Source organism: Bubalus bubalis, chromosome 16, assembly GCF_019923935.1.
Source record: "Bubalus bubalis isolate 160015118507 breed Murrah chromosome 16, NDDB_SH_1, whole genome shotgun sequence".
NCBI classification, from domain to species: Eukaryota; Metazoa; Chordata; class Mammalia; order Artiodactyla; family Bovidae; genus Bubalus; species Bubalus bubalis.
The window spans coordinates 67,575,119-67,601,798 of NC_059172.1; the positions used below are offsets into that span (position 1 = coordinate 67,575,119).

The 26,680-nt window shown below is 35.6% G+C and overlaps 1 protein-coding gene across 7 annotated transcripts in view; it reads right to left on the bottom strand.

The window, feature by feature from the left end:
* ATM (ATM serine/threonine kinase) overlaps positions 1–26,680 on the bottom strand; it is a 152,049-nt gene that overhangs the window by 50,943 nt on the left and 74,426 nt on the right. For 5 of the 7 annotated variants that reach the window (XM_006053341.4, XM_006053340.4, XM_006053339.4 and 2 more), the window contains 13 exons: positions 26,060–26,234; positions 25,336–25,500; positions 24,397–24,529; positions 22,969–23,064; positions 20,333–20,504; positions 16,363–16,504; positions 14,574–14,750; positions 9,275–9,452; positions 7,278–7,365; positions 4,523–4,678; positions 1,853–1,961; positions 203–291; positions 2–104 (listed from right to left, as the gene is read on the bottom strand). In XM_006053341.4, the coding sequence (XP_006053403.1) occupies positions 2–104; positions 203–291; positions 1,853–1,961; positions 4,523–4,678; positions 7,278–7,365; positions 9,275–9,452; positions 14,574–14,750; positions 16,363–16,504; positions 20,333–20,504; positions 22,969–23,064; positions 24,397–24,529; positions 25,336–25,500; positions 26,060–26,234 (1,783 nt within the window). Of the gene's footprint in view, position 1; positions 105–202; positions 292–1,852; positions 2,013–4,522; positions 4,679–7,277; positions 7,366–9,274; positions 9,453–14,573; positions 14,751–16,362; positions 16,505–20,332; positions 20,505–22,968; positions 23,065–24,396; positions 24,530–25,335; positions 25,501–26,059; positions 26,235–26,680 lie in introns of those variants that run through there. The other 2 variants (XM_006053344.4, XM_025266943.3) reach the window with 2 other exon arrangements.

Genomic DNA, 26,680 nt, shown 5'->3' on the forward strand with positions numbered 1-26,680 from the left:
CCTGAATTATTCCTGCCTGACGAGTTGATGAGGAGATTGTGGTCTCAAGGTCATATGTTACTAGGGCTTTCCCCCACATTGCTTCATGTTCATATGTTCGTAGTCTATAAGAAAAGAGTTTTTAAATGCCTTGAGTTCTATATGCATGTAACTTCTCTCGTAACAGAATTACTATAGCATTATCTATGAAAAAGCAATTTACCTAGTAAGGGGTTGTAACATTTTCCCTCCACCACAGCCATAAAGACTATCTGGCTCTCCTATACTTCTGTAGATTTCTAAAAGCAAATCCTAAAAACAGAAAATTTTTTTTTAAAAATTGAAGGGAAAAAATATCAGTTTATGAATTTAGGAAATTTAAATTATATAACATGTTATAAAGGTAAAATATAATGATATTGAAATATATACTAAAGATATGGATTACCAACACAACAAACTGATCTGAGACAACAGAATGACTATGGACTACTTGAAGAGAATTGCTCACAATTTAATGAATTAGATAAGATATAAATCTCAACCTATGATGCTTCTAACACAAAAAAACCCATGAAAACAAAAGCAAACAATCCTGTCAACAGCTAAACCTGTACATGGGAAAATGAAGTTCTAAACACAAACTGATATTGGCATGTTTATCATTCTAATCAAATTGTTTCTATTCATAAGGGTGAAATCAAGCCCTCAAGTGTTGGAACATTTAGTCCTGAAGCTAGCACAGCACCTGGAGCACAGGGATACTCCAAAAACTCAGAAAAGAGGGTAAAACTATAAACTAGCAAAATAGGGAAGGAAAAAAATCAGGAAAACAATATCAAAAAGGCAGACAGAACGTATTTCAAGTAAGGCATAGTTGATGGTCTTAAGTGTTGATGAAACATGAAGGAAGAGGTTGAATGAAAGGTGAGGGCTAGACTTAGCAACATCAAGTTTATGAGTGACATTAGCAGGGTGCTATCCAGTGGAAATTCTTTCACAAGGTTTGGCTGTGATGGGAAGGGAGAAAAAAGGGTGTCACCTTAAAGAGAACATAAGGAAAAGGGAAATGATTTGTGTGCATTTGAAGGAGAATGTTTTTAATATGAAGAGTCTGAAATGTTTGAATATATTGAGAAGCATGGCACAATAAAAAAATAAAGTTCTTGACAGTTGAAAAACAAAGCACAGAAAAAAGGGCAGCAGGAGAAACTGTTCCTCTGCTTTAACAAAAGGAAAGATTACAGTGGGAGCAGATGCAGGAAGATTTCTATGTTTGACAGTGTCATATGGTGGCACTTCCTATCTATGTCCCCTATTTTGTCTAAGAAGTAGGAGACGCACTGAAAGCAGAGGAGAGAACATCAGAGGTGTAAGCAGACTGAAGAAGATCAAACTCATTTTAAAGGAAGAATAGGTCAAATTAAGAGTCAAATTTAAATTTTTAAATTTAAAAATTTACAGAAGAAGCAATCTGCCCTGAGATGTGATATACATTAAACAAGTAAACAAATAAAAATATAAATGTTAAGTGCTATGAAGAAAATAAAGAGTACTATAGCAGAAAAATATATGGTATAATTCACCCTACGAGATAGGTGGTTGTACTTTCATCTTTCTGATAAAGGAAATTAAAGTTGAAAAGATTAAGTAATTTCTGGAAGATTAAACAACTAAGTGGTTGAATAAGGATAGAACTCATTTGCCTAATCCAAGGCCTAAACTTCAAACCATGAATTTAACATATTTGACAGTCCAAAAGGTAACTTCCGTTTGAAAATCAAATGACAAATCTATATAGTCTTTATAACAAAACAATAGTCCAAAGTGTAAAACAAATATTAACATTTATAATAAAGTCTATAATATATACCTGTAAACTTATCCCAGTTTCTTCCTTACTTTTTTCACTCAAACTGGAAATAGTTGTACTTTGGCTTCCTTCTTCAAATGTAAGACTTCTGTTTGTCATAAGAGCATCTCTTTTAATGGGAATATACTATTTTGAGGCTTGCTAATATGTATACCATAAACTTTGAAAGAAAAAACTAACAAAGGTTACAAATAAAATATAATGAACCATTTATACTTGAAAACAATACCAAGCCTAGAATAGAAAAGGAATTTGTGAGTATTAGGTCTTTGAATGAGAATTACATTTTAACCACAGTCTCACTTATGGAAAAGCTATATGCCAAAATATGCTTATTTTTTACAGAGCTTAAACATAGAGCAGAAGCCCTTGAGTTCAATTCCTAAATGGTCCATCAGTGATTTTACCTGAAGTTTAACCTCATTGGGGCTTCCCTAGTGGCTCAGAGGGTAGAATCTGCCTGCACTGTGGGAGACCTGGGTTTTGATCCCTGGGTCGGGAAGATCTCCCAGAGAAGGGAATGACTATCCACACCAGTGTTCTTGCCTGGAGAATTCCACAGACTGAGGAGCCTGGCAGGCTATAGTCCATGGGGTTCAAAAGAGTCTGACACAAATGAGCGACTTAACACTTACTTACTTTAACCTCATTAATAAACACAGGCATGCAAATTAAGACCACACCTGAGATACCACTTAACACTTGATAATTTGGCAAAACTTAAGAAATCTGATAGTGTTGAAAAGGAAGTGGACCAGTAGAATCACAGGTAATAAGTAACAGACTTAGAATTGTCTACATTTTGCTATTAAGTAACTTGAATAGGAAACCTAAGACAGCAATTCACTTTTTTGACCTGATAGTGTTTGTAAACTGTTGATTTGTATTTTGCTTTTATACTTTTCCTGATCACTTTAGATTTACCAAAGTATCAGTTCACCTGAGTCACTGAAGAAAATCAGCATTCCCTACCCTTTCTATGGCAACCCACTCCAGTATTCTTGCCTGGAGAATCCCATGGACAGAGGAGCCTGGCAGGCTACAGTCCATGGGGTTGCAAGAGTTGGACACGACTTAGCGACTAAACTACCACCACCCTTTCTATACACCTCATGTCTGTTTGCCCTTCCCTGGCCATTAGGCATTTGAAAAAAAATCAGATTGTCAAAGCAAAGAGCAAGTCCCATTTAATTGAAGCACTTCTCCCCTAAAGCTAACCAAAATAAAATCCAGGCACCTTTGCTTGTTAAGCAATTTTGCAAAAATTTGCCACATTCTATATAATCACTTATTCTCAAATTAAAAGAGCTTTTATTTATACTCAGATAAGAACTGTTATTAACCCCTGATTAGCAAAAAAATGTTATTCTATGGAACCAAGATACTGAGGTGCACTCAGATTAAAATTACTACAAAGTATGCAGGGTTTCTGCCAAATTTTTAAGACCTAAAGTAGTCAAAAATCAATTTCTTAGTCATTTTACTTGTCTTTGTACAAAGTAAAGTCTTAAGTGCTCACAAATATGTCAATTACACATTATACACATGATCTACACACTGTCGATTTTTGGGGGTATTTTAATAAAATCTAGAAATTACATTCCAATTCTATTACACTACAGTTGATAAGTATACTGATATATAAGGGTATACTGATCACACTGTAGATTTTTAACAGTTTTTAATGGAAAAGGAGAAATTAAAACAAATGAGAGCATTAAGCAAACCAGTCCAAGTCTACTAAATTAATCATATCTGAACTAGGATCTGAACTCTGGTGCCTGGTTTTCCACAATCCAAAAACCATACTGCTTTCAGCTTACTGATAATCCAAAATAGAAATTATAGGTAGCAAGCATAAGAAATGCATCAATATAACACTTCTTTGCTATTTTAATTTTGCAGTATGAGTGATTTCATGGTGGGAAAGTGAGGCTAACTATAAAAATAAATATTTACTGTAAAGCAATTATTCTCCAATTAAAAATTAATTAATTAATTAATTAAAAAAATAAACACTAAGCTATTTCAAATGAACAAAGATTTGAGGAAGGCCATTAGGACAGTAAACTGTATTTTTTACTTTTCAACTTTCTTGGCTATTTTTTGCTTTTCTCTATTATCTAAGATTATACCTGTTAAACTCATACAAGAGTTCTAACTCAGAGAAAAAGCAAAATAAAGAAGCAGGAATCCAGGTAGACACCAAAACAATGAAAGCGATTTAGCCACAGAAAGCAATCAGGTTACATTACTTCTAGTCAATAAGTAAAATGGATCTTGAATAAAGTGAGGGAACAGTGGTAAACTTAATTTAAAATTAGGGAATCATTCAACCATTTGAAAAATAATTAGTGATCACTTATATAAAGTTCCCAATGCTAGTTACTATGGGGAATACAGAGAAAAATAAGGATGATCTCTGTCCTCCAGAAGTTTGTTATCTGTGTAATTTTTATAATTATTGAGTAATAAACATCTCTAGTTCAGGGCAGAACTGCTTATTTCTTTAACATACTTTTATTATCATTTCTCCTTAAAAGGTAGAAAGTGTTTATTTAAAATATCTTTTAAATGGGAGAGTGGAAGTAAAACACATCTTTAATATATACCTTTAATGAAACAATGTCGACACCAATTTTACAAACCAAGACTTCCAAATCCTATTACCTTTTCTCTTGATCATCCAAGTTCTTCTTATCTGCATAGATTTCTGCATAGAGCAATGCTGTAAAATGAGCAGCACAAGACTGAGCTACTTTGGCAACCTCTAGATAATTCAACTCCAGCCAGAAAGCATCATCAAAAACTGTTCCTAAAGAAGGTCTAAAGAAAAAATTTAAATATAGTCATGTCCATTTCTTTGACTTACATACCAAAAGTATATTGATATAGAATACAATGGTAGCCAGCGCTAGTTAAAAAGAAAATTACATTCAAATAACCGAAAACCACATATCCCCAATATATAACAATAAACACCTAAGATAACATAGCTAAAGAGTTCCAGCACTTTTTTGGGATCACATACCTATTAGAAAATCTGATAAAAGCTATAGGCCATCATCCCATAAAAATTTGAGGTTCATACTTGGCCCCCCACTGAGGGATCCATGGACCATAGGCTAAGAATAGGCTATACAGTATACAGTAAAAATACATACACAAGTGTTTTCAAATGATCAATTTAATGAAAATATTGTTTCTTCTAAGACACTTTTACATTTCTTTCTATTGCAGTTAATTTTCTTCTGAGTTAATTGCCTAGGTTGAGGTTATTTAACAAAAATCTTCCACGGTGATAACAGTAGGCCGTTACTGGAAGGGATGACATTATCTTTCTCAAAACAATTTTATAGAAATGTGACAAGGCACTAGTTAAGAAAATTGGTATTAAAGCAGGAAACTCTAGCTAAAATCAAATCCAGCTGGATTACCTACTACAAGCTGTATGAATTTTGGCAAATTAACCTCTTAAGCCTCAGTTTCTTCATTTGCAAAACGAGGAAACAATATATACCTCAGAGAACAGCTATAATGAGCAAATAATGCTTACAAAGCTGATGAATAAAGTGCCTATCACATAGCCAAGACTTAACTATTGCTATTCTGAGAAACCAGTCCATCCTAAAGGAAATCAGTCCTGAGTGTTCATTGGAAGGATTGATGTTGAAGCTGAAATGCCAATACTTTGGCCACCTGATGCGAAGAGCTGACTCATTTGAAAAGACCCTGATGCTGGGAAAGATTGAGGCGAGAGGAGAAGGGGACGACAGAGGATGAGATGGTTGGATGGCATCACCGATTCAATGGACATGAATTTGAGTAAACTCCGGAAGTTGGTGATGGACAGGGAGGCCTGGCATGGTATAGTCCCATGGGGTCACAAAGAGCTGGACAAGACTGAGCGACTGAACTGAACTGAACTGATTCTGAGAAACATGAACCTGAACTCAAGTCCTTACGCTTTATTCTATGTCCCAGCCATACTCTCTCAAGAATCTTCTTTAAGGCCTTATTCAGAATAAAAACTTAATATTGAGAAATTTTATCTTCTTGAAGGCTAACCAAAGTAAATACTACTCTAACTCAATGGTAAATATAAAATGAATAATTCAGAGGTGAAACTATATCCCAACACTGAGAAAAGAGATGCTGCCAGTTTAAGTTTTGAATGGGTTTTCTCACAAGAGGATTCAATACAAAACAATATAGTGAATCAGTAACTTTCTAACCAGAAACACAAACACCGAAAGGCCTAACACTTCTTTTTCTAAGCATGAGATGGCAAGGATGAAGAGGATACAGGGGGAGTAAAATTTTAAGATGTAAACGCATTTCGGTCAAAAAATTTTTCCAAATTCCACTACCAATTTTTCTCCCACTATTCCCTCCCATTCTTTATCAGTCACTGCCACTACCACCGTACAAACTAATGAGACATCAATGCCTACCTATTCAAGTTAAAGGCCTACTACATTATTTCTTTAAGGTTCTGGTCAACTCTGGAGCAGTACAAATCTGTCAACCATCCTCTCTATCAATTCCTGTACTCATTGTTAAACATCTCAAAAAAAAAATTAATAGGAACAAAAATACTGAATTATAAAGCAATTTATCAGAATCAAGAAAATAAACACTGCTATAGACAGTATCACTATATAGAAGCACAGATTTTGAGGACCATGTTACACAGTAAAGAAACTTGTGCTTCATAATAAAGATAAATAAAGGAACTTTTTACATAATTCTAACTACTTTTGAGACAAAAGTAAAGAAAAAAGTTAAAAGAGGAGCAATGCAACTAAAAGTAACCTGGAAAATCACTATTCCTTTTCCATTACTATAAATGAAATAAACTAAAGCCCCCAAAGACTGAATGATTTAGCAAAGATAACACTGTTACTATTATAGTTGGGGCTAGAATTCAGTGCTCAGTCGCTCAGTTGTGTCCAACTCTTTGTGACCCCAAGGACAGTAGCCTGCCAGGCTCTCTGTCCATGGAATTCTCCAGGCAAGAATGCTGGAGTGGGTTGCCATTTCCTTCTCCAAGAATTCAGAGTTCCTACAGTATTCAAACTCTTGTAATTTATCTTGTAATAATCTATAATGGAAAACAATCTGAAGAAAAAATACATATACATAACTGAATCACTTTGCTGAACACCAGAAACTAACACAATATTATAAATTAACTATACTTCACTTAAAAAAGTATTGAGAGTTCCTGACATTGATTTCACCAAAGCTCCACCCTGAATGTGGATTTATTCATATGGATTTATTTCAAGGAGATATAAGCACCACACATATTAAATACAGCACCTTACAACAGCATTACCTCAAATAATCATGTTAAAATTCAGTCAGCAATAACAAGTTATACTTCTAAATACCCAAACTCAAGAACCAGTAGTCACATTACCTCTTTTGTCTCCTCATGTAGTCCACAACAGCAAGCATAGTTCTTTGTGATTTTTTATCCACATGGCATCGAAAAAAGTGCTCTGACTCTGACAAAGAAAGAGATGTCCCATCAGTCCCAGACAGGTGTGCTTAGGTGTCCTCTTCCTTTTGTCTGGGATTGTCTTCCTCTACACTATAAGGTTCTAGCACAAAATGGGCTCTTAATATGAATCAACAAACGGAATTTAATGACATTTCTTTTTCTTTTAAAAGCAACTATATGCTTAATAAGATTAAGAATTTAACTGTAATTTATATTTTATTTCTGAAGAGGACTAATTCATTGATTTAGTAACTATTTACATAGGACTTTTTAATGTACTAGGTAGGTGCTCAGTATACAATGGTATAAGAAAGACTATTTTTGACCAAATGGAACTCAATGACTAGCCTAAGAGACTCTTAACATAGTGTGATGTGTGTTATGATAGAGAAAGTTTAGAATATCAGAGAGGCATATAAAAAAAGAACTCTAAACAAGAAGAGTTTCACAGAAAAGAATGGTATCTGAAAAACTAATGTTTCATTTGGAGAGGAAGAAAGAATAGTGTTCCAGACAACAGTAAGATGGCTGAAACAAGAACGAACATGGAGAATTTACTGAAAGATTTCACTGTATTGAACCACAGAGCTGGAAAGCAGCTGTGGACAAAGAAAAATAGATGGACTAATGTTATTTATAAAACAGAACTCCCAGGATTTGGTAATCAGATGAGACATGTGAGAAAGGTTTCAGGCTTAAACCACTGCATGCTCTTTACTGAAAGGAGGAGGCTGGGGGACAGAGGTGAAGATGATAAATTAACCTTCGGACAGTTGAATTTGAGATGTACATAGGACATTCAAATGAAGGCAGTGAGACTTATAGACATCAGAAAAGAAACCATTTGACAGACATCTATATATTTTCCAATAGTAGATTTTACATGTGAAATTTAAACTTTCATTTACAACAATAAAAATACTGGCATAAAATAAAACTGGCTGGTTTTATGTTTGAAAGGCTATAGCACAAACATGCATAAACAACTGATAAAGATGAAAAAAAGCCTTAGTCAACTGTACTGGTCCTGAAGTACGGTATGTGAATTTGTACCTAGTTTTATGTTTGTACATAAAATACATTAATAATACATATTCAGGGCGTATTAATCTGTAAGTTAACATTACAGATCTATAAATCTTTTCCTTTTCTCAAAATTAGGTTTGAAAAACTGACCAACAATGAGCCCTCAACAATGTATTGATGCTATTGTTTAGTTGCTAAGTCACGACTGACTCTTTTGCGACACCGTGAACTATATATAGCCCACCAGGCTCCTCTCTCCATAAAATTTACCAGGCAAAAATACTGGAGTGTGTTGCCATTTGCTTTTCCAGGGAATCTTCCCAACCCAGGGATCGAATTCACATCTCCTGCATTGGCAGGCAGATTCTTTACCACTGAGCCACCAAGGAAGCCCATGTGTATTCAATTCTTGGTTTAACTTCTCCTGCAATAACCTCTCAGCATGGGAAATACTTCTTATACAACAGCATGGAAGGAGGGTAAGTTATAAAAGTTTAAGGAAAACATAGTCTAATTTTTCTTTTAAAAAAAAACTAATGTATATGCCAAATGTTAATTGTAGTAATTCCAGATCACAGAACTATGAGTAATTCTGCCAGCAACAAGCACAGTGTTTAATATGCACTAAATACTCAATCAGTTGCTCCATTAATATTAGTCTATATTTAATGAGAGGGTACTATGCATTAAGTATTATCCTAGGTGTTTTACACACAATATTTCATCGAAAACTTGTTAACAACTTTTAACTTCATTTTACAGATGGCAGAATAGATGTTTAGAGGTTATGAGATTAAGCCTACAAAGCGCCTTGATGGGACTCAAACAATATCTTTCTCTAGAAATGAGACTTAAACAGTATAAAGTTGAGAAATTTAACAGAATACCTGAATCCAAATTTGCAGGGGTTGTGGATCGGCTTGTTTGTGAACAGTGTTTGAAACAGCTAGTGAAAAATCCCTGAATGTGTGTAGAAAGGAGATTTCTCCATGATTCATCTGTATCTTGTAGTAGAATATCATGAATCAAGTATGGAAGCACAGTCTGACAAAAGTCAGTTTTCACCTAAAATATACAAATATATCCAATCAATAGTTTTGAGTAAAAACATTTTACTTAAAATATTCATTCCCTGTTTTTTTTTTTTAAACAAATTTTACTAAATTTTTATTTTGCAATGACCTTGAAACAACTAACACATACACATAAAAAAACTCTTAAAATATTTTTATTCCTCCTCCAATATTCAATGTGTTCTCTTTTTTTTTTTTAACTTTATTGTATTGGTTTTGCCATACATCAACATGCACCTGCCACAGGTGTACACGTGTTCCCCATCCTGAACCCCTCTCCCACCTCCCTCCCCGTACCATCCCTCTGGGTCATCCCAGTGCACCAGCCCCAAGCTTCCTGTATCCTGCATCAAACCTGGACTGGTGATTTGTTTCTTATATGATATTATGCATGTTTTAATGCCATTCTCCCAAATCATCACCCTCCTCTCTCTCCCACAGAGTCCAAAAGACTGTTCTATACATCAGTGTCTCTTTTGCTGTCTCGTATACAGGGTTATTGCTACCATCTTTCTAAATTCCATATATATGCATTAGTATACTGTATTGGTGTTTTTCTTTCTGGCTTACTTCACTCTGTATAATAGGCTCCAGTTTCATCCACCTCATTAGAACTAATGCAAATGTATTCTTTTTAATGGCTGAGTAATACTCCATTGTGTATATGTACCACAGCTTTCTTATCCATTCATCTGCTGATGGACATCTAGGTTGCTTCCATGTTAATGACATAAGTCATGAACTCTATAAACTACTAAAAAATATACAAAAAAACATATGTACCAGGTAGTGTTGTTTTTTTTAATCAAACTAACCTAGAATATCTATATAGAACATATATATTATACTGAAATAGTTCATTTCCAGTCAAAGCTATTTGCATATAGTGAAATAGGATATTGCTTACAAATAAAATTATTATGTGACTATTGTAAAAAATATTTGATACGTGAAAAGTGTTACTAATAACAGATTTGACAAAGGGGAAAATGAGGATCAACATTTAAGAAAAAAAAGCTGAAAACAGGATTTTAGCACTTTTTCTACATAGAATGAAGAGCTCTAACAGTCGTGTTTAAAAGTTTACATTTTTAATAAACCCTAATTTCAGAGCTGACTGTGGCTCAGATCATGAACTCCTTATTGCAAAACTCAGACTTAAATTGAAAAAGGTAAGGAAAAACACTAGGCCTTTCAGGTATGACATAATCACATGTGTTATGATTATACACTGGAGGTGACAAATAGATTCAAGAGATTAGATCTGATAGACACTGTGCCTGAAGAACTATGGACAGAGGTTCATGACATTGTACAGGAGGCAGTGATCAAAACCACCTCCAAGAAAAAGAAATGCAAATAGGCAAAACGGTTATCTGAGAAGGTCTTACAAATGGCTGAGAAAAGAAGACAAGCAAAAGGCGAAGGAGAAAAGTAAAGATATTCCCATCTGAATGAAGAATTTCAAGAATAGCAAGAAGAGATAAGAAAGCCTTCCTCAGTGATCAATCCAGAGAAATAGAGGAAAACAACAGAATGGGAAAAAATCATGGCATCCAGTCCCATCACTTCATGGTAAACAGATGGGGAAAAAAATGGAAACTGTGACAGACTTTATTTTCTTTGGCTCCCAAATCACTGTGGATGGTGACTGCAGTCATGAAATTAAAAGACGCCTGCCCCTTGGAAGAAAAGCTATGAAAAACCTAGACAGCATATTAAAAAGCAGAGACATCATGTTGCTGACAAAGGTCCATATAATCAAAGCGAGAGCTGGACCATAAGGAAGTCTGAACACCAAAAAATTGACACTTTCGAATTGTGATGCTGGAGTAGTCTCTGGAGAGACCCTTAGACAGCAAGGAGATTTAAACAGTCAACCCTAAAGGAAATCAACCCCAAATATCCATTTGAAATACTGATGCTAAAGCTGAGGCACCAATACTTTGGCCATCTGATGTGAAGAGCCAACTCATTAGAAAAGACCTTGTTACTGGGAAAGATTGAGAGCAGGAGGAGAAGGACAGGATGAGATGGTTGGATGGAATCATCAACTCAATGGACATGAGTCTAAGCAAACTGCAAGAGACAGTGAAGAACAGGGAAGACTGGCGTGTTGCAGTTCATGGGGTTGCAAAGACTGGCTCAGTGACTGAACAACAATAACAAAGAAAGCATGTCACAGATTTGATGCAGAAAAAGCTTTTGACACCCATTTATGATTAAAAAACAAAAAAAAAAAACACACAAAAACTCTCCAGGAAGTAGGAATAGAGGAAACGTACCTCAACCTAATAAAGGCCACGTATGACAAAACCAAAACTAACATCACACTCAACAGTGAAAAACTGAAAACATTTTCTCTAAGATCAGAAACAAGATGAGGATGTCTACTCTCGCCATTTTTATTCAGCATAGTTTTGGAAGTCCTAGCCATGGCAATCAGAGAAAAAAAAAAGAAATAAAAGAAATTCAAATTGGAAAAGAAGAGGTGAAACAGTACTGTTTGCAGATGGCATGATACTATACATCAGATCAGACCAGATCAGTTGCTCAGTCGTGTCTGACTCTTTGCGACCCCATGAATCGCAGCACGCCAGGCCTCCCTGTCCGTCACCAACTCCCGGAGTTCACTGAGACTCACATCCATCGAGTCAGTGATGCCATCCAGCCATCTCATCCTCTGTCATCCCCTTCTCCTCTTGCCCCCAATCCTTCCCAGCATCAGAGTCTTTTCCAATGAGTCAATTCTTCGCATCAGGTGGCCAAAGTACTGGAGCTTCAGCTTTAGCATCAGTCCTTCCAAAGAACACCCAGGGCTGATCTCCTTCAGAATGGACTGGTTGGATCTCCTTGCAGTCCAAGGGACTCTCAAGAGTCTTCTCCAACACCACAGTTCAAAAGCATCAATTCTTCGGCGCTCAGCCTTCTTCACAGTCCAACTCTCACATCCATACATGACCACAGGAAAAACCACAGCCTTGACTAGACGAACCTTTGTTGGCAAAGTAATGTCTCTGCTTTTGAATATGCTATCTAGGTTGGTCATAACTTTGCTTCCAAGGAGTAAGCGTCTTTTAATTTCATGGCTGCAGTCACCATCTGTAGTGATTTTGGAGCCCAGAAAAATAAAGTCTGACACTGTTTCCACTGTTTCCCCATCTATTTCCCATGAAGTGATGGGACCGGATGCCATGATCTTCGTTTTCTGAATGTTGAGCTTTAAGCCAACTTTTTCACTCTCCACTTTCACTTTCATCAAGAGGCTCCTGAGTTCCTCTTCCCTTTCTGCCATAAGGGTGGTCTCATCTGCATATCTGAGGTGATTGATATTTCTCCCGGCAGTCTTGATTCCAGCTTGTGCTTCTTCCAGTCCAGCGTTTCTCATGATGTACTCTGCATATAAATTAAATAAACAGGGTGACAATATACAGCCTTGACGAACTCCTTTTCCCATTTGGAACCAGTCTGTTGTTCCATGTCCAGTTCGAACTGTTGCTTCCTGACCTGCAGATAGATTTCTCAAGAGGCAGGTCAGGTGGTCTGGTATTCCCATCTCTTGAAGAATTTTCCACAGTTTATTGTGATCCACAAAATCAAAGGCTTTGGCATAGTCAATAAAGCAGAAGTATGTTTTTCTGGAACTCTCTTGCTTTTTCCATGATCCAGCGGATGTTGGCAATTTGATCTCTGGTTCCTCTGCCTTTTCTAAAACCAGCTTGAACATCAGGAAGTTCACGGTTCACGTATTGCTGAAGCCTGGCTTGGAGAATTTTGAGTATTACTTTACTAGTGTGTGAGATGAGTGCAATTGTGCGGTGGTTTGAGCATTCTTTGGCATTGCCTTTCTTTGGGATTGGAATGAAAATTGACTTTTTCCAGAAATGCAAATCAAAACTACAATGAGGTATCACCTCAAACAGTCAGGATGGCCATCATCAAAAAACGTACAAACAATAAGTGTGGCCTCCTACACTACTGGGGGGAATATAAGTTGGTATAGTTAATACAGAGAATAGTATGGAGGTTCCTTAAAAAACTAAAAATAGAGCTACCATATGATTCTGAAAGCCCACTCCTGGACATATTTATCCAGAGAAAACTATAATTCGAAACAACACATGCACTGCAATGTTCACTGCAGAATTATTTACAACAGCCAGGACATGGAAGCAACCTAAATGTCTATCAACAGAGAAACAGATAAAGAAGATGTGGTACATATATACACAATAGAATTTTACTTGGCCATAAAAAGAACAAAATAATGACATCTGCAGCAACCTGGATGGACCCAAAGATTGTCAGACTGAGTGACTTAAGTCAGAGAAAGGTAAATATCATAGGTTTTATATAGAATCTAAAAAAATGGCACACATGGACTTATTTACGAAATTTAAACAGAGTCACAGAGTCACAGATGTAGAATATAATATATGGTTCCAGAACAGGGGGTGGGTATAAACTGGGAAACTGGGACTGACATACACATACTACTATATATAAAAAGATAACTAATAAGGACCTATTGTATAGCACAGGGAACTCTTCTTAATACTCTTTAAAGATCCATATGGGAAAAGAATCTAAAAAATAGTGGGTACATGTATAACTGGTTCACTTTGCTGTACAGCAGAAATCAACACAACATCGTAAACCAATTATATTTCAATAAAAATTAAAAAAAAAATCACAGAAAGTTAATGACAATGACCTCAATAAAATTAATTTAAAAAGTTAGAACAGACCTTTGGTTAACACAAATAATTTCTAATCATCTGTATTTTAACTATCATTAGTAACATGTTATTTATGACACCCCCTTAGAACTCTTCTGAAATGTAGCTACCTCACAGCTGAAAAGTCCTATATAAAAAGATGCTCTGTTGAATGGGTTCACAAGAGCTGAGTATAAGTTATTTTGCATGAAGGTGGTGTGCAGTACACAGAACTCTTTCTTTATATATAGGCCATGAACATGATTTTTATATATAAGCCATGAACATGAACAAAAAAGCAAAATGGAATGGGACAAGCAAAGAAAATTATGATGAGAAAGCTCAAATGAAAAAAACAGAAGTAGAAAGGGTATGAGTCAGACTAATCTTCTTACCTCACACATTGGCTTTAATAACTGAAGAACTTCACTTTTTGTGCCACCACTATTCAAAAAAGCACAAGTCAGTGTCTTTAACCAAATGTCATGATTTTCACTTTGAGGAATCCACAGGCTTGTATCATCCAAGCCTTCTAAAGGATTTTCTTTATCAAGTCTTAATACTTCTAAAAACTAGAAAAAAGTGATCAGAAAACATAAATACAGTAACCAGAAACACATTTTATCTTTCCTATGCCAAACAAATATCTAGGCATAAACAAAAACGTTTCCAAATAAAACTGCTGCTGCTGCTGCTGCTGCTAATAAGTCGCTTCAGTCATGTCCGACTCTGTGCGACCCCATAGACGGAAGCCCACCAGGCTCTCCCGTCCCTGGGATTCTCCAGGCAAGAACACTGGAGTGGGTTGCCATTTCCTTCTCCAATGCATGAAAGTGAAAAGTAAAGTGAAGTCGTTCAGTCATGTTCGACTCTTAGTGACCCCATGGACTGCAGCCCACCAGGCTCCTCTGTCCATGGGATTTTCCAGGCAAGAGTACTGGAGTGGGGTGCCACTGCATTCTCTGCCAAATAAAACTAAATATAGTTAAAACTAAATCTATATGCATCAGTTACTTTTAAAAATTAAAATACAATTATGCTTATGAAAGGTAGAATCTGGTGAAAATTTACTGATCTAAACAGAAGGAAACTTCTACTCTCATTTTATTAGTGGTATGTTGAATCACAGACTCTCTGCCTTATATATGTAACCAGTCTGTATCTACCATACAGAACTGATTTCAGGATGAAATGAAATTTTAAAATTTTAAAACTGCAATGTTTTACAGGTTACAATATTCAGTTCAGTTCAGTTCCTCAGTCGTGTCTGACTCTTTGCAACCCCATGAACTGCAGCACGGGAAACCTCCCTGTCCATCACCAACTCCTGGAGTTTGCCCAAACTCATGTCCATCAAGTTGTCGATACCATCTAACTATCTCAACCTCTGTCGTCCCCTTCTCCTCCTGCCTTCAATCTTTCCCAACATCAAGGTCTTTTCCAATGAGTCAGTTCTTCACATCAAAGTACTGGAGCTTCAGCTTCGGCATCAGTCCTTTCAGTGACTACTCAGGACTGATTTCCTTTATAATAGTTTATAATTTATAATATTACTTATAATTTTATAATTTATAATATTCAGGAATGATTAATAAGTTTATACTGCCAATAATTTCAATAAGACCAAAATTATATTTATGATACATTACGTTACTGAAGTTAAATTGGTGAAAACTCAATGGCATATTTCTCCGTTGCTTTATAAAAAGAAAATATTAGAGAAAAATGCTTAGATTAATAAAGTAAGGGTTCTTAAGTCTCTTTCATAGAGTCCTTTCAGTGGAACCTTGTTATATCTGACATCAACATGAAAAAGGGAGAAATCTAGGTCATCTAAAATTTCACATTAACTTATTATCACAATACCTATAAACCACACCAGGAGCAATGGCTTGTATCTGGTCAAAGAAAGGGGTTTTCCACTCCTTGAAAAAAAAGCCTGTCATTAAGAACTCCTCCTATGCACCCCCAAATCAACCATAATTTCTCTAGGCTACCTCTCTCAGCTTTTCCACACTGCCGTAACTAAAAATACAAATCCCTTGGATTCAAATTATAGCTGAAATTATTTCCAGAAAATATTAAGTGTTAGCATAATTAAGCAATATGACATTCATAGCCCACAGCAAATACAACTGTTCTAGATATAGTGGGTATTCAATAAACATTCATTATTTAAGAGACCTTTTTTCTTGATGTTCTAAAAGGCTGTAGATAGATCAGCATGGGATCAGTTGTTGCCTTATAAATATCCCAGAAACGATGTCCAGTTTTTGTGGTTAAAATGCTTTTCAAACAGGTAACAGCTGCCGCTCGCACTTTGACACTGAAAAACACATAATTCAAACGCCACAAAATATATCAATATTAATCTTAATGAATGTAAAGCAACTCCTTATGAAAAAATTAAAACCTTAAATTATATTAGGAAACCTTTGCATTTATTAGGAAATTTTATACCCATAAAATTGGGTAATACCAAACAATTACCAAGCACTTTTTAATATTCCTTTAGTAAACCTGAGTTACTAATCACTGTAACAGCAATTCCTTTCATTCACTATATGAAAGTTTATGACTTACTATAAATTTAAAAGTCTCATAAAAAGAAATACTTGAAAATAATATTGACTAATGATGAATGAGAATGACAGAATACTAATCACCCACAAAAAAATATTTTGATAACATTTTCTCTATGAGGAACAAATAATTTGGGGTAACAGAGAATGGAATTTCCCTACAAATGATAACATTATTGTCTAGAAAAATTTTAAACAAACCGTAAGTGAAAAGCTAGTTGGCATTATTAGGTAAGACTCTATAATCTCTAATAAAAAATTAAAGGTCCTTCTCTTTTTCAAAAAATTAAGAAAAAGGGGACTGTAATACAACAGTACTGAAAATATGATAGCTGACATAAAATGTCTTAAAGCCTGATACTATATATGCTAATGAGCTATCAAGTAAAGGCTTAAGTCCTTTTAGGAGTCTCAATTTAAGACACAGAAGCATAAACTGTAAACTTGAATTCATCCTTCATTCTGCTATCTTTCCCTATCTCCTCCAAATTAAATTCATCAGCAGGTTCTGCTGCTCTGTGTTAAAAATATCGCAAGGTTCCATTTCATCTTCACTGAAAGTGAAGTGAAAGTCTCATCCAACTCTTTGTGACCCCATGGACCATAGCACACCAGGCTCCTCTGTCCATGGAATTCTCCTGGCAAAGATACTGGAGTGGGTTGCCATTTCCTTCTCCAGGGGATCTTCCTGACCCAGGGATCGAACCTGGGTCTCTCGCATTGCAGGCAAATTCTTTACCATTTGAGCCAGCAGGGACCCTGACTTCTGCCACCCTTTCTCTGGACAACTGCAACAGTTTCATAATCAGGCATCCTATTTCCATTTTTGCCCTATCACAAGCCATTTGCCATATAAAAGTCCCAATAAAAGGATTAGTTGCATCATGACTACACTGCTTAAAACTCCATAGCTTCCTTATGTATTTCAAATAAAATCAAATTTATTAATCAGAATTAGTCAGACCTTTCTAATTTCATTTCACATCATCTTCTTCCACACCAGGCTTTTTCTGATCCTCAAACACATGAAGCTTCTTTCTACTCTAGCTATTCCCTGCCTGGAATGTTTTATTCCTAATCATCTTCCAGTTAATTCCTCAACACTCAGATCCACTAAATGACATTTCCTCACAGAAGCCTTCCATGATTCTGTGAATTCCTTAGTCAACATCCCTTTGTATACCTGAGGTCCCTCAAACATGTAATGATTTTTTTCCTCTTACAAAAAAGACAGGAAAAACAAACTGTACCTATTCCCTGCGGTTCTCAAGTTTAAGTTACACTAGTATTTTTGTGCACCTTTTTCTGAAAAATCAACTGCAAATTACTGTGTAACAAGTGAAACACAAAGCTTGCAAATTTTCTGTGGAAAATCTCTTCAAAATCTGTATCAGATACACTTTGAAATACATTTTTTTAGAATGAGATGAATTAATAGAAGAATGGCTAAATGTGATAAAATAAGGATAATAATGGCAGAATATAGTAAAAATCTAGGTGGTAATTATACGGGTATTTACTGCAAAATTTCTTCAATTTTGCTGTATGCTTGAAAATTTTTCTAACAAAACGTTGGGAAGGAAACCATGCCAGCCCTTTCACTGTAACAACAACAATAAAAGAGAGAAAGATACACATCCTTAAAATCAACAATGAAAACATAGCAAGTAGACATTATTGCCAATCATTTATTCCCCAAGAGAAGGAGAGGGTTTACAGGGAAACAGATGCAAAATACCTTTTTACCATAGTATGGGAGTTCATGCCTGCTCAGTCATGTCCAACTCTTTGCAACTCCATCGACTGTAGCCCACCAGGCTCCTCTGTCCACAGGATTTCCCAGGCAGGAAGACTGGAGTGGGTTGTCATTTCCTTCTCCAGGGGATCTTTCTGACCCAGGGATCGACCCGCTTCTCCTGCATTAGCAGGAGGATTCTTTACCACTGGGCCACCTGGGAAGCCCTATTCACCTTAGAAACATGCCCAATTGTGGGCAAAAATTGTTTGAACCCAGTCCCCAAAAATGGTGGTGATGAAATGCTCAAATATATCAAAAATAAATCCATTTGACCTTTGAACAACAAGGGTTTGAACTGTATAGATCCACTTATACACAGAGTTTTTTCAATAGTAAATACTACACCATCTGCAGTTGGTTGACTCCTCAGATACAGAACCATGGATAGAGAGCTCCAACTGTAAGTATATATGAATTTTCCACTAAGCAAAGCATCCTTACCCTCACATTGTTCAAGGGTCTGTAAATAATACATAAGTAAGTAAGTTAGTGAAGTCACTCAGTCGTGTCCGACTCTTTGAGACCCCATTGACAATAGCCTGCACCAGGCTCCTCTCTCCATGGGATTTTCTAGGCAAGAGTATTAGAGTGGGTTGCCATTTCCTTCTCCAGGGAATCTTCCCAACCCAGGGATTGAACCCAGGTCTCCTTCATTGTAGACAGACGCTTTACCATCTGAGCCAACTGCAAATAGATAAATTGGGAGGGGACGAGAAAGAAAAAGTAATCTCATAATCAGCAAGCTGAAATTATACTAACTGTTGCCATTTTGTTTTGTATTGAGCATTAATGGGAAAAAGAAAGCCCTGTCTGATTAGCTTAAAACTTTTGGAGTTGTAATTCCCACTCTATGACCTATTTTAAAAGGATACAAGTGAACTTATTTATAAAACAGAAACAGACACACCTCCTTGGAGAAGGAATTTATGGTTGTTAAGGGGGGAGGATGAAGGAGAGAGATAGGGTGTTTGGGATTGACACATACACACTACTATATTTAAAGTGGATAACCAACAAGAATCTACTGTATACAAAGCACAGGGAACTCTGCTCAATGTTATATGGCAGCCTGGATGGAAGGTGAGTTTGGGAGAGAATGGATATAATATAGCCGAGTCCCTTTTCTGTCCACCTGAAACTATCACCGCATTGTTAATCCATCATACTTCAATATAAAATAAAACTTTTTTTAAAAAAAGGATCAAAACGTCTAGCTGAGAGGAAAGTGGTACCTTTGATTTTGACAAATGCCCAAAATACCCCCATTTATATTCCCCTATCCTAATGCTTTCTGTGGAACCACTTGGTAGTTTTACACTATTTGTCTAGTCTACCCTTCCCCGGTGGCTCAGCTGGTAAAGAATCTGCCTGCAATGTGGGAGACCTGGGTTCGATCCCTTGGTTGGGAAGATCCCCTGGAGAAGGGAACAGCTACCCACTTCAGTATTCTGGCCTGGAGAATGCCATGGACTATTCCATGCAATTGCAAAGAGTCAGACAGGACTGAGCGACTTTCAATTTCACTCTTGCTAAAATTTAACATGCACCTTGTCTCGTATATACATCATGATAATAAGCACCTGGCATATAGGGTTTTAGTAATTATGTGAATTAATAAAAATACAATGATTTTGACTAAATACTTAAGACCAAAAGTATGGCAACTTAAAGGAGAAAGCTTTAGTTATTGGAAATGTTAATTTATATGAGGTATCAATCTTGAATGTCAAATTGAGGAAGTGCTATCAGACACAAGGTATCATTAAATACTCACCAATCTTCTACCAGTGTATTATTCAGGTAAGTCAGCACTACAAACGTCCACTGAAGTTCTTTATCTTCAAATAACTCAAGAGCCTTGGTATAAGATGTATCTTTACTATGTTGTATAGCTATTGTAGAGAAATCTATAGGACCCACTTCTCCCAAGCAGCTTCCAACAGCCTCTACATATAGAAATTCCAATTCAGTAAAGTTATAGCTAAGAGATCATATATAAAACAGAAATTTTCTAATTTCAAAAATATGTTTTTGTCATCCTTTAACATTTAAATGTTTCCTCACTCCAGTATTCTTGCCTGGAAAATGTCATGGATGGAGCCTGGTAGGCTACAGTCCATGGGGTCGCAAAGAGTAGGACATGACTGAGCGACTTCACTTCACTTCATAGATGTTCAATAGATTCAAGAAGCTACAAAATACTGTATCATTTCCTTTACATATCATCCATGTGGGTAATATTTTCCCCTATAAAATCATATCCAAGAGATAGATTAACTAGTAAAATGTAGATATTAAGGGAAGTCTAAATACAGCCACTGTGCATGCATGCATGCTAAGTCGCTTCAGTCGTGTCTGTGTGACCCCATGGACAGCAGCCCACCAGGCTCCTCCGTCCAAAGGATTCTCCAGGCAAGAATACTGGAGTGGGTTGCCAATGCCTTCTCCAATAGCCACTGTATGTATCCACTTTTTTTTTGAGGTATTACATAAAGTCCATAAATCTTACACACTTAGTTCAGTGAAAACTCTCATATACATGCAGGCACATATATTTTCTTTCCACCTATATTCTCACTACCCAAATGAAGACAGATGTTTTCAGGATGCCAGAGGGCTGCCTCATGTTCTTCCCCTGATATTATGGTATTTAATATGTTTAAAATTTATTGATAATTCTCCTTTCAAAAGGTGGAGCCTATTCCTCTCTTGAGTGCTGGCTATACTTAGTGACTTACTTCTAAAAAACAGAATGTGTATAAGTCTTTCACCTCCTTAACTAAAATTACCCTAGGTATGTAATTCTCTTTAAGTGCTATTATAAATGGGATTATAAATGGAATGGAATTTCCATTTTATATTGTTCACTGTTGGTGTACGGAAACACAAATGAATTCTGCATGTTGATCTTGTATACTGCAATTTTGCTGAATCCACTCATTATCTTTCTGATAGTAGCTTTCCTATAGATTTTCAATTTAAGTCTGAATTTTGCAATAAGTTCATGATCTGAGCCAGTCAGCACCTGGTCTTCTTTTTTGATGACTGTACAGAGCTTCTCCATCTTCTGCTGCAAAGAATATAATCAATCTGATTTCAGTATTGACCATCTGGTGATGTCCATGCATAGAGTCGTCTCTTGTGTTGTTGGAAGATGGTACTTGCTATAATCAGTGCATTCTCTTCACAAAATTCTGTTAGCCTTTGCCCTGCTTCATTTTGTACTCCAAGGCCAAACTTGCCTATTACTCCATGTATCTCTTGACTTCCTACTTTTGCATTCTAGTCCCCTATGATGAAAAGGACATCTTTTTTGGGTGTTAGTTCTAGAAAGTCTTCTAGGTCTTCAGAGAACCATTCAACCTCAGCTTCTTTGGCATTAGTGGTTGGGGCATAGACTTGGATTGCTCTGATATGGAATGGTTTGCCTTGGAAACGAACAGAGATCATTCTGTCACTTTTGAGACTGCACCCAGGTACAGCATTTCGGACTCTTTGTTGACTATGAGTGAAAGTGAAAGTCCCTCCATCGTGTCTGATTCTTTGCAACCCCATGGACTGTATAGTCTATGGAATTCTCCAGAGCAGAATACTGCAGTGGGTAGCCTCTCCCTTCTCCAGGGGATCTTTCCAACCCAGAGACTGAACCCAGGTCTCTTGCATTGCAGGTGGATTCTTTACCAGCTGAGCCACAAGGGAAGCCCTGTTGAATATGAGGGCTACTCCATTTCTTCTAAGGGATTCTTGCCCACGGTAGTAGATATAACGGTCATCCAAATTAAATTCGCCCATTCTGGTCCATTTTAGTTTACTGATTCTCAAAATGTCGATGTTCACTGTTGCCATCTCTTGTTTGACCACTTCCAATTTACCTTGATTCATGGACCTAACATTCCAGGTTCCGATGCAATATTGTTCTTTACAGCATCAGACTTCACTTCCATCACCAGTCACATCCATAACTGGGTGTTGTTTTTGCTTTGGCTCAGCATCTTCATTCTTTCTGGAGCTATTTCTCCATTCTTGTCTAGTAGCATACTGAGCACCTACTGACCTGGGAAGTTCATCTCTCAGTGTCATACCTTTTTGCCTTTTCATACTGTTCATTGGGTTCTCAAGTCAAGAATAATGAAGTGTTTGCCATTCCCCTCTCCAGTAAATATGTACAAGCCATTTTCAAATTAATAGTTATGCACACATATTAATTACTAACTTTTTACTTTATATGAATGTCTAAGGAAGGAAAATATGAAAGGAGGGCTGCTTAAGGATACTTGAACTAAACAGAAATCTAACTAGCACCTCGTATTTCCCTAGTATTTCAGACAACAAATTTTACTGATTTTTAAAATGCTATGTAGATGACCACTCAAACAAACAAACTCATATTCACTAAGCCAAATAGATTACCTAAAACTTCTCTTTCACCAGTGTGGTTTACTGCCATCTTGGATAACTGCAACAAGCTGACAACCAGCTTCACCATTATGCCATCCTGAGGGTTATCTAGAAGCAGTTTTGAAAAAATTAGTTTAAATTATGGTGGAGACAACACTTTTCTTTATAATATGCTCAAATATTTAAATTGTGTGACTAGAAAACTTTAATAAAGATTTTAAATTGTGGGCGCTTCAAAAATACAAAGTAAATGAATGTATCCGAACTTCCTTCTTCAATAGAATCATGTAAAAACGTTTGGCAGCAATATTTGGCAGACAGAGAGAGAAAAATGTCTTAACAAGTTGTGCCGAGAAATCAAGACCTTTAGCAAAATCACATTTAGAAACACAAAAATTATTCAGCATTAAACTAGAAGGAACCTTGGGAGAATGCCTGGTTTTTAGCCTCTTGCATTTAGAATAGACCAGCCCTGTCCAATAGAATTTTCTGCAATGATGATAATGGTCTATAATCCATGCTGTCCAATGACAGCCACAAGCCACATGTTACTACTGAGAACTTGACATGTGCTAGTACAACAAAGAAGTTGATCTTTAAATTTTACTAAATTTTAAGTCATTTAAATAGCTACAAACATCTATTGGCTATATTGGTATGAATCAATAAAATACCCAAATACACAAGAATTAGATATACAAAGAAAAAGTTCATGTTTCATATATATATATATATATATATATATATATATATATACACACACACATGTATATACATTTATATACCTCAAGAACAAATATTCTAGAAACTCAGAATTCAGATGGTCAAAACAAAATTAATTTTTAAAAGTACTGAGGACAAAAATCACAGAATAGAAATAAGAAGTTAATGAGCACAGGATGATGAAAGTCAAAACATAAGTAGAAAATATTTCCATCAAGTGCAGTACCATAGTAACCTAAAAACTAAAATCAAATCAACTTAAAAATGGAAGTTTTCTTAAAAAAAAAAGCTAGAAACACACATACAAATATGTGTGTAGATACAAAACAAATACATACATACAAACAAAACACATACATGGCTAAGATGCTTAAAATGAAATGTTTCTTTTATTTAAATAAACTGGGGTAGTAGGCAGAGAGAGATTACTTTGCATGCCTCCCTTTAAAGAACTCAAATTTTTCTTTTGAGCAGCAGCAAATTGTTAACATTTTTTTAAGTGGCAGAATAAATTTGGACATTCTGGCACAGGTCCAAAGGATGGATAAAATGGTAGTAATTCAAGATAAGGATACAACTTAGAAAGTCTTTCATAACTAGATGAGAAATGATGAGGGTCTGAACTAAATCTGTGGCAATTAAACCAAGAGCAAGAATTTTAAGAGATTCTTTCAAAAAGAAACGTATACAAATAACCCAAGTCATTAAAATGAATACCCTGAGATGCTCTCATAAGATCCATCATCTGATCTTTATGTTGCTCTAGTTGTCTTCGAAGATCCTTCAATCCTTCAAGCCTTGTCAATGGAAGTGCATCATATGCACTTACTGAGAGAAAATGGTTAATTTCCTAAAAGAGAAAATCAGCTAAAAATGTAACTTGCTTTTGACATACATTGGTTAAGTCTGTAAAATAAAATTTCTAAAAATCAGTTAATGCCTTCTACAGACACTGATTCCTATCACTGTTACTACCAAACAAGGTGGAAATAAGTTACTTATTTCACTTCAAATCTTACAGTGTTTTAATCATTTAAATTCTACTAGACTCTCTCATGATAAAATATTTAGAGTTTAAGATTGTTATAGTATACTCAATTAGAGGGAAAAGCTTAAACTTGTATTTATTTATCACTACAATTCTAGTTTTATGTCTCAATATATTTAACTATATTTTCATATTGATTATAGCCAAATATAGAGTAAAGTTATAGTAAGATTTATAAGGAAAACATCTGAACATAGTTTTGAAATTTTTAAGGGTTAAACAAGATTAAAACCTGAAAAACTCTTCAAAAAGTTACATACCATCTCTAATTCAAGCATTATATTTTCCTTCAGAGGATCAGATGGTAATTTTGAGACATTAATGAATCTTATATGTATATTTCATCAAGCATATTTTATATTATACTTCTTTAATATTTAAATTCAGATATTTACCAAGAAACTTTGATATTTATACTTTTAGTGCAAAGCAAGAGTATATTTAAAAATTCAGTTTTTTATCTGTTAGGAGGACAAATTTCAGCTTACGCTTTTTTAATCACAATTTTTAAAAAAGACCAGTTTTTTCCTCTGAGAGGATTAGAGACTTCCAGAAAGTACTACTATCCTCTCTAATACAAAATAGCAAGATGACAGAATAATTATTACCTCCAAAAGTGAAAAGGGTCCTCTACTGTATTTGATGTTCTGCTGAGTAATACGCAAATCCTTAAAGACAACATGGTCAGGAAAAGGATCTAAAAGTTTAATTGTGATATACAGATTTTCATTATCCTTATTATCAATCACTAAGAATTTCAACAAGTCCAGTACCTAAACATAATTAAAAAAGAAAAAATCAAGAGAAATGGATTAATTCTATGTTAAAGTAAAACAAAGAAACCCACTGTGATAAATGATAAAAACTCTGGTTTTTATCTGGTTTTATCTGGTTTAGATAAAATGTTCTAATCACTAGTAAGGCACCTAGCTACTACTGTTTCTGGGCTTTCAAATAATTCAACAAACATGTAGGGCCTTTACTATAGGATGGACACTGAGGAACACGGTTGTCAATATTACTGAAGCATTTCATATAATATCTCTTACACCATCAGAGTAGTGTGAACTGGATCCCTAGTTTTGACTACCTCTACATTCCAGTATAAGTAAGAAAGAAATCAGGTTATTTATTAGATCAAAATTACTAGGTGCTCTATAACAAAAAGATTACAAGGCTTAATTCATTGAGAATGCTTTCCCCGTCATTTTTCAAAGACTATTTTCACTAAAATTACTGATTATACCAAGTAAACATAAAAACCCAGTTCTTTCCAAGAATATTGTATCAATATATTTCATATATCATTTTGAACATGATTTGGGAAATTACCTGTTCCCGAACTTCCATATGATCATCCACAAGGGGTATAAGTGTACCAACAATAACATGAAGATGACTTTCTAAAGCATCCTTACAGTAAGTTACCGCTGTGTGGCAAACCCGGCTTAATAGGTCACAACAAAGGGAGAAGCTACGTAATGACACATCCATGAAACGAGAAGGCCTAATGTGGGTGAAAAAACAATAAGTTACAGGACACTACTTTGATATCAAATTGTTCAAAGGTCATTATTATTCAACAGCTCTAATTCTGATGTGGCATGACATAAAAGTTAGTTTTACATCTAATTCTTTAAAATTAGATGTTTAAAAGCCAAAAACAGAAGCGACATCAAGAAAATGACAGAGTAGGCAGCTCCAAGTTCCCCTGACAGAAATACTGAAAAATGAGCAAACTGTATGAACTTTGTTAGAACTCTGTAAAACAGCAACAATCAAGCAATCACTGAATCAAGAAAAAGGAAACTTAAAAACTAGGAAAGCTTTGTGGTGATTTTACTTGTCCTTGCCCCACATCATCCTCGGCCTGGCAATATTCATGAAAACTTCAGACCCTGTTTCTAATGTGGGATCCTGGTCCTTAGTTTTGCATGGAGCAGAAGTGAAGTG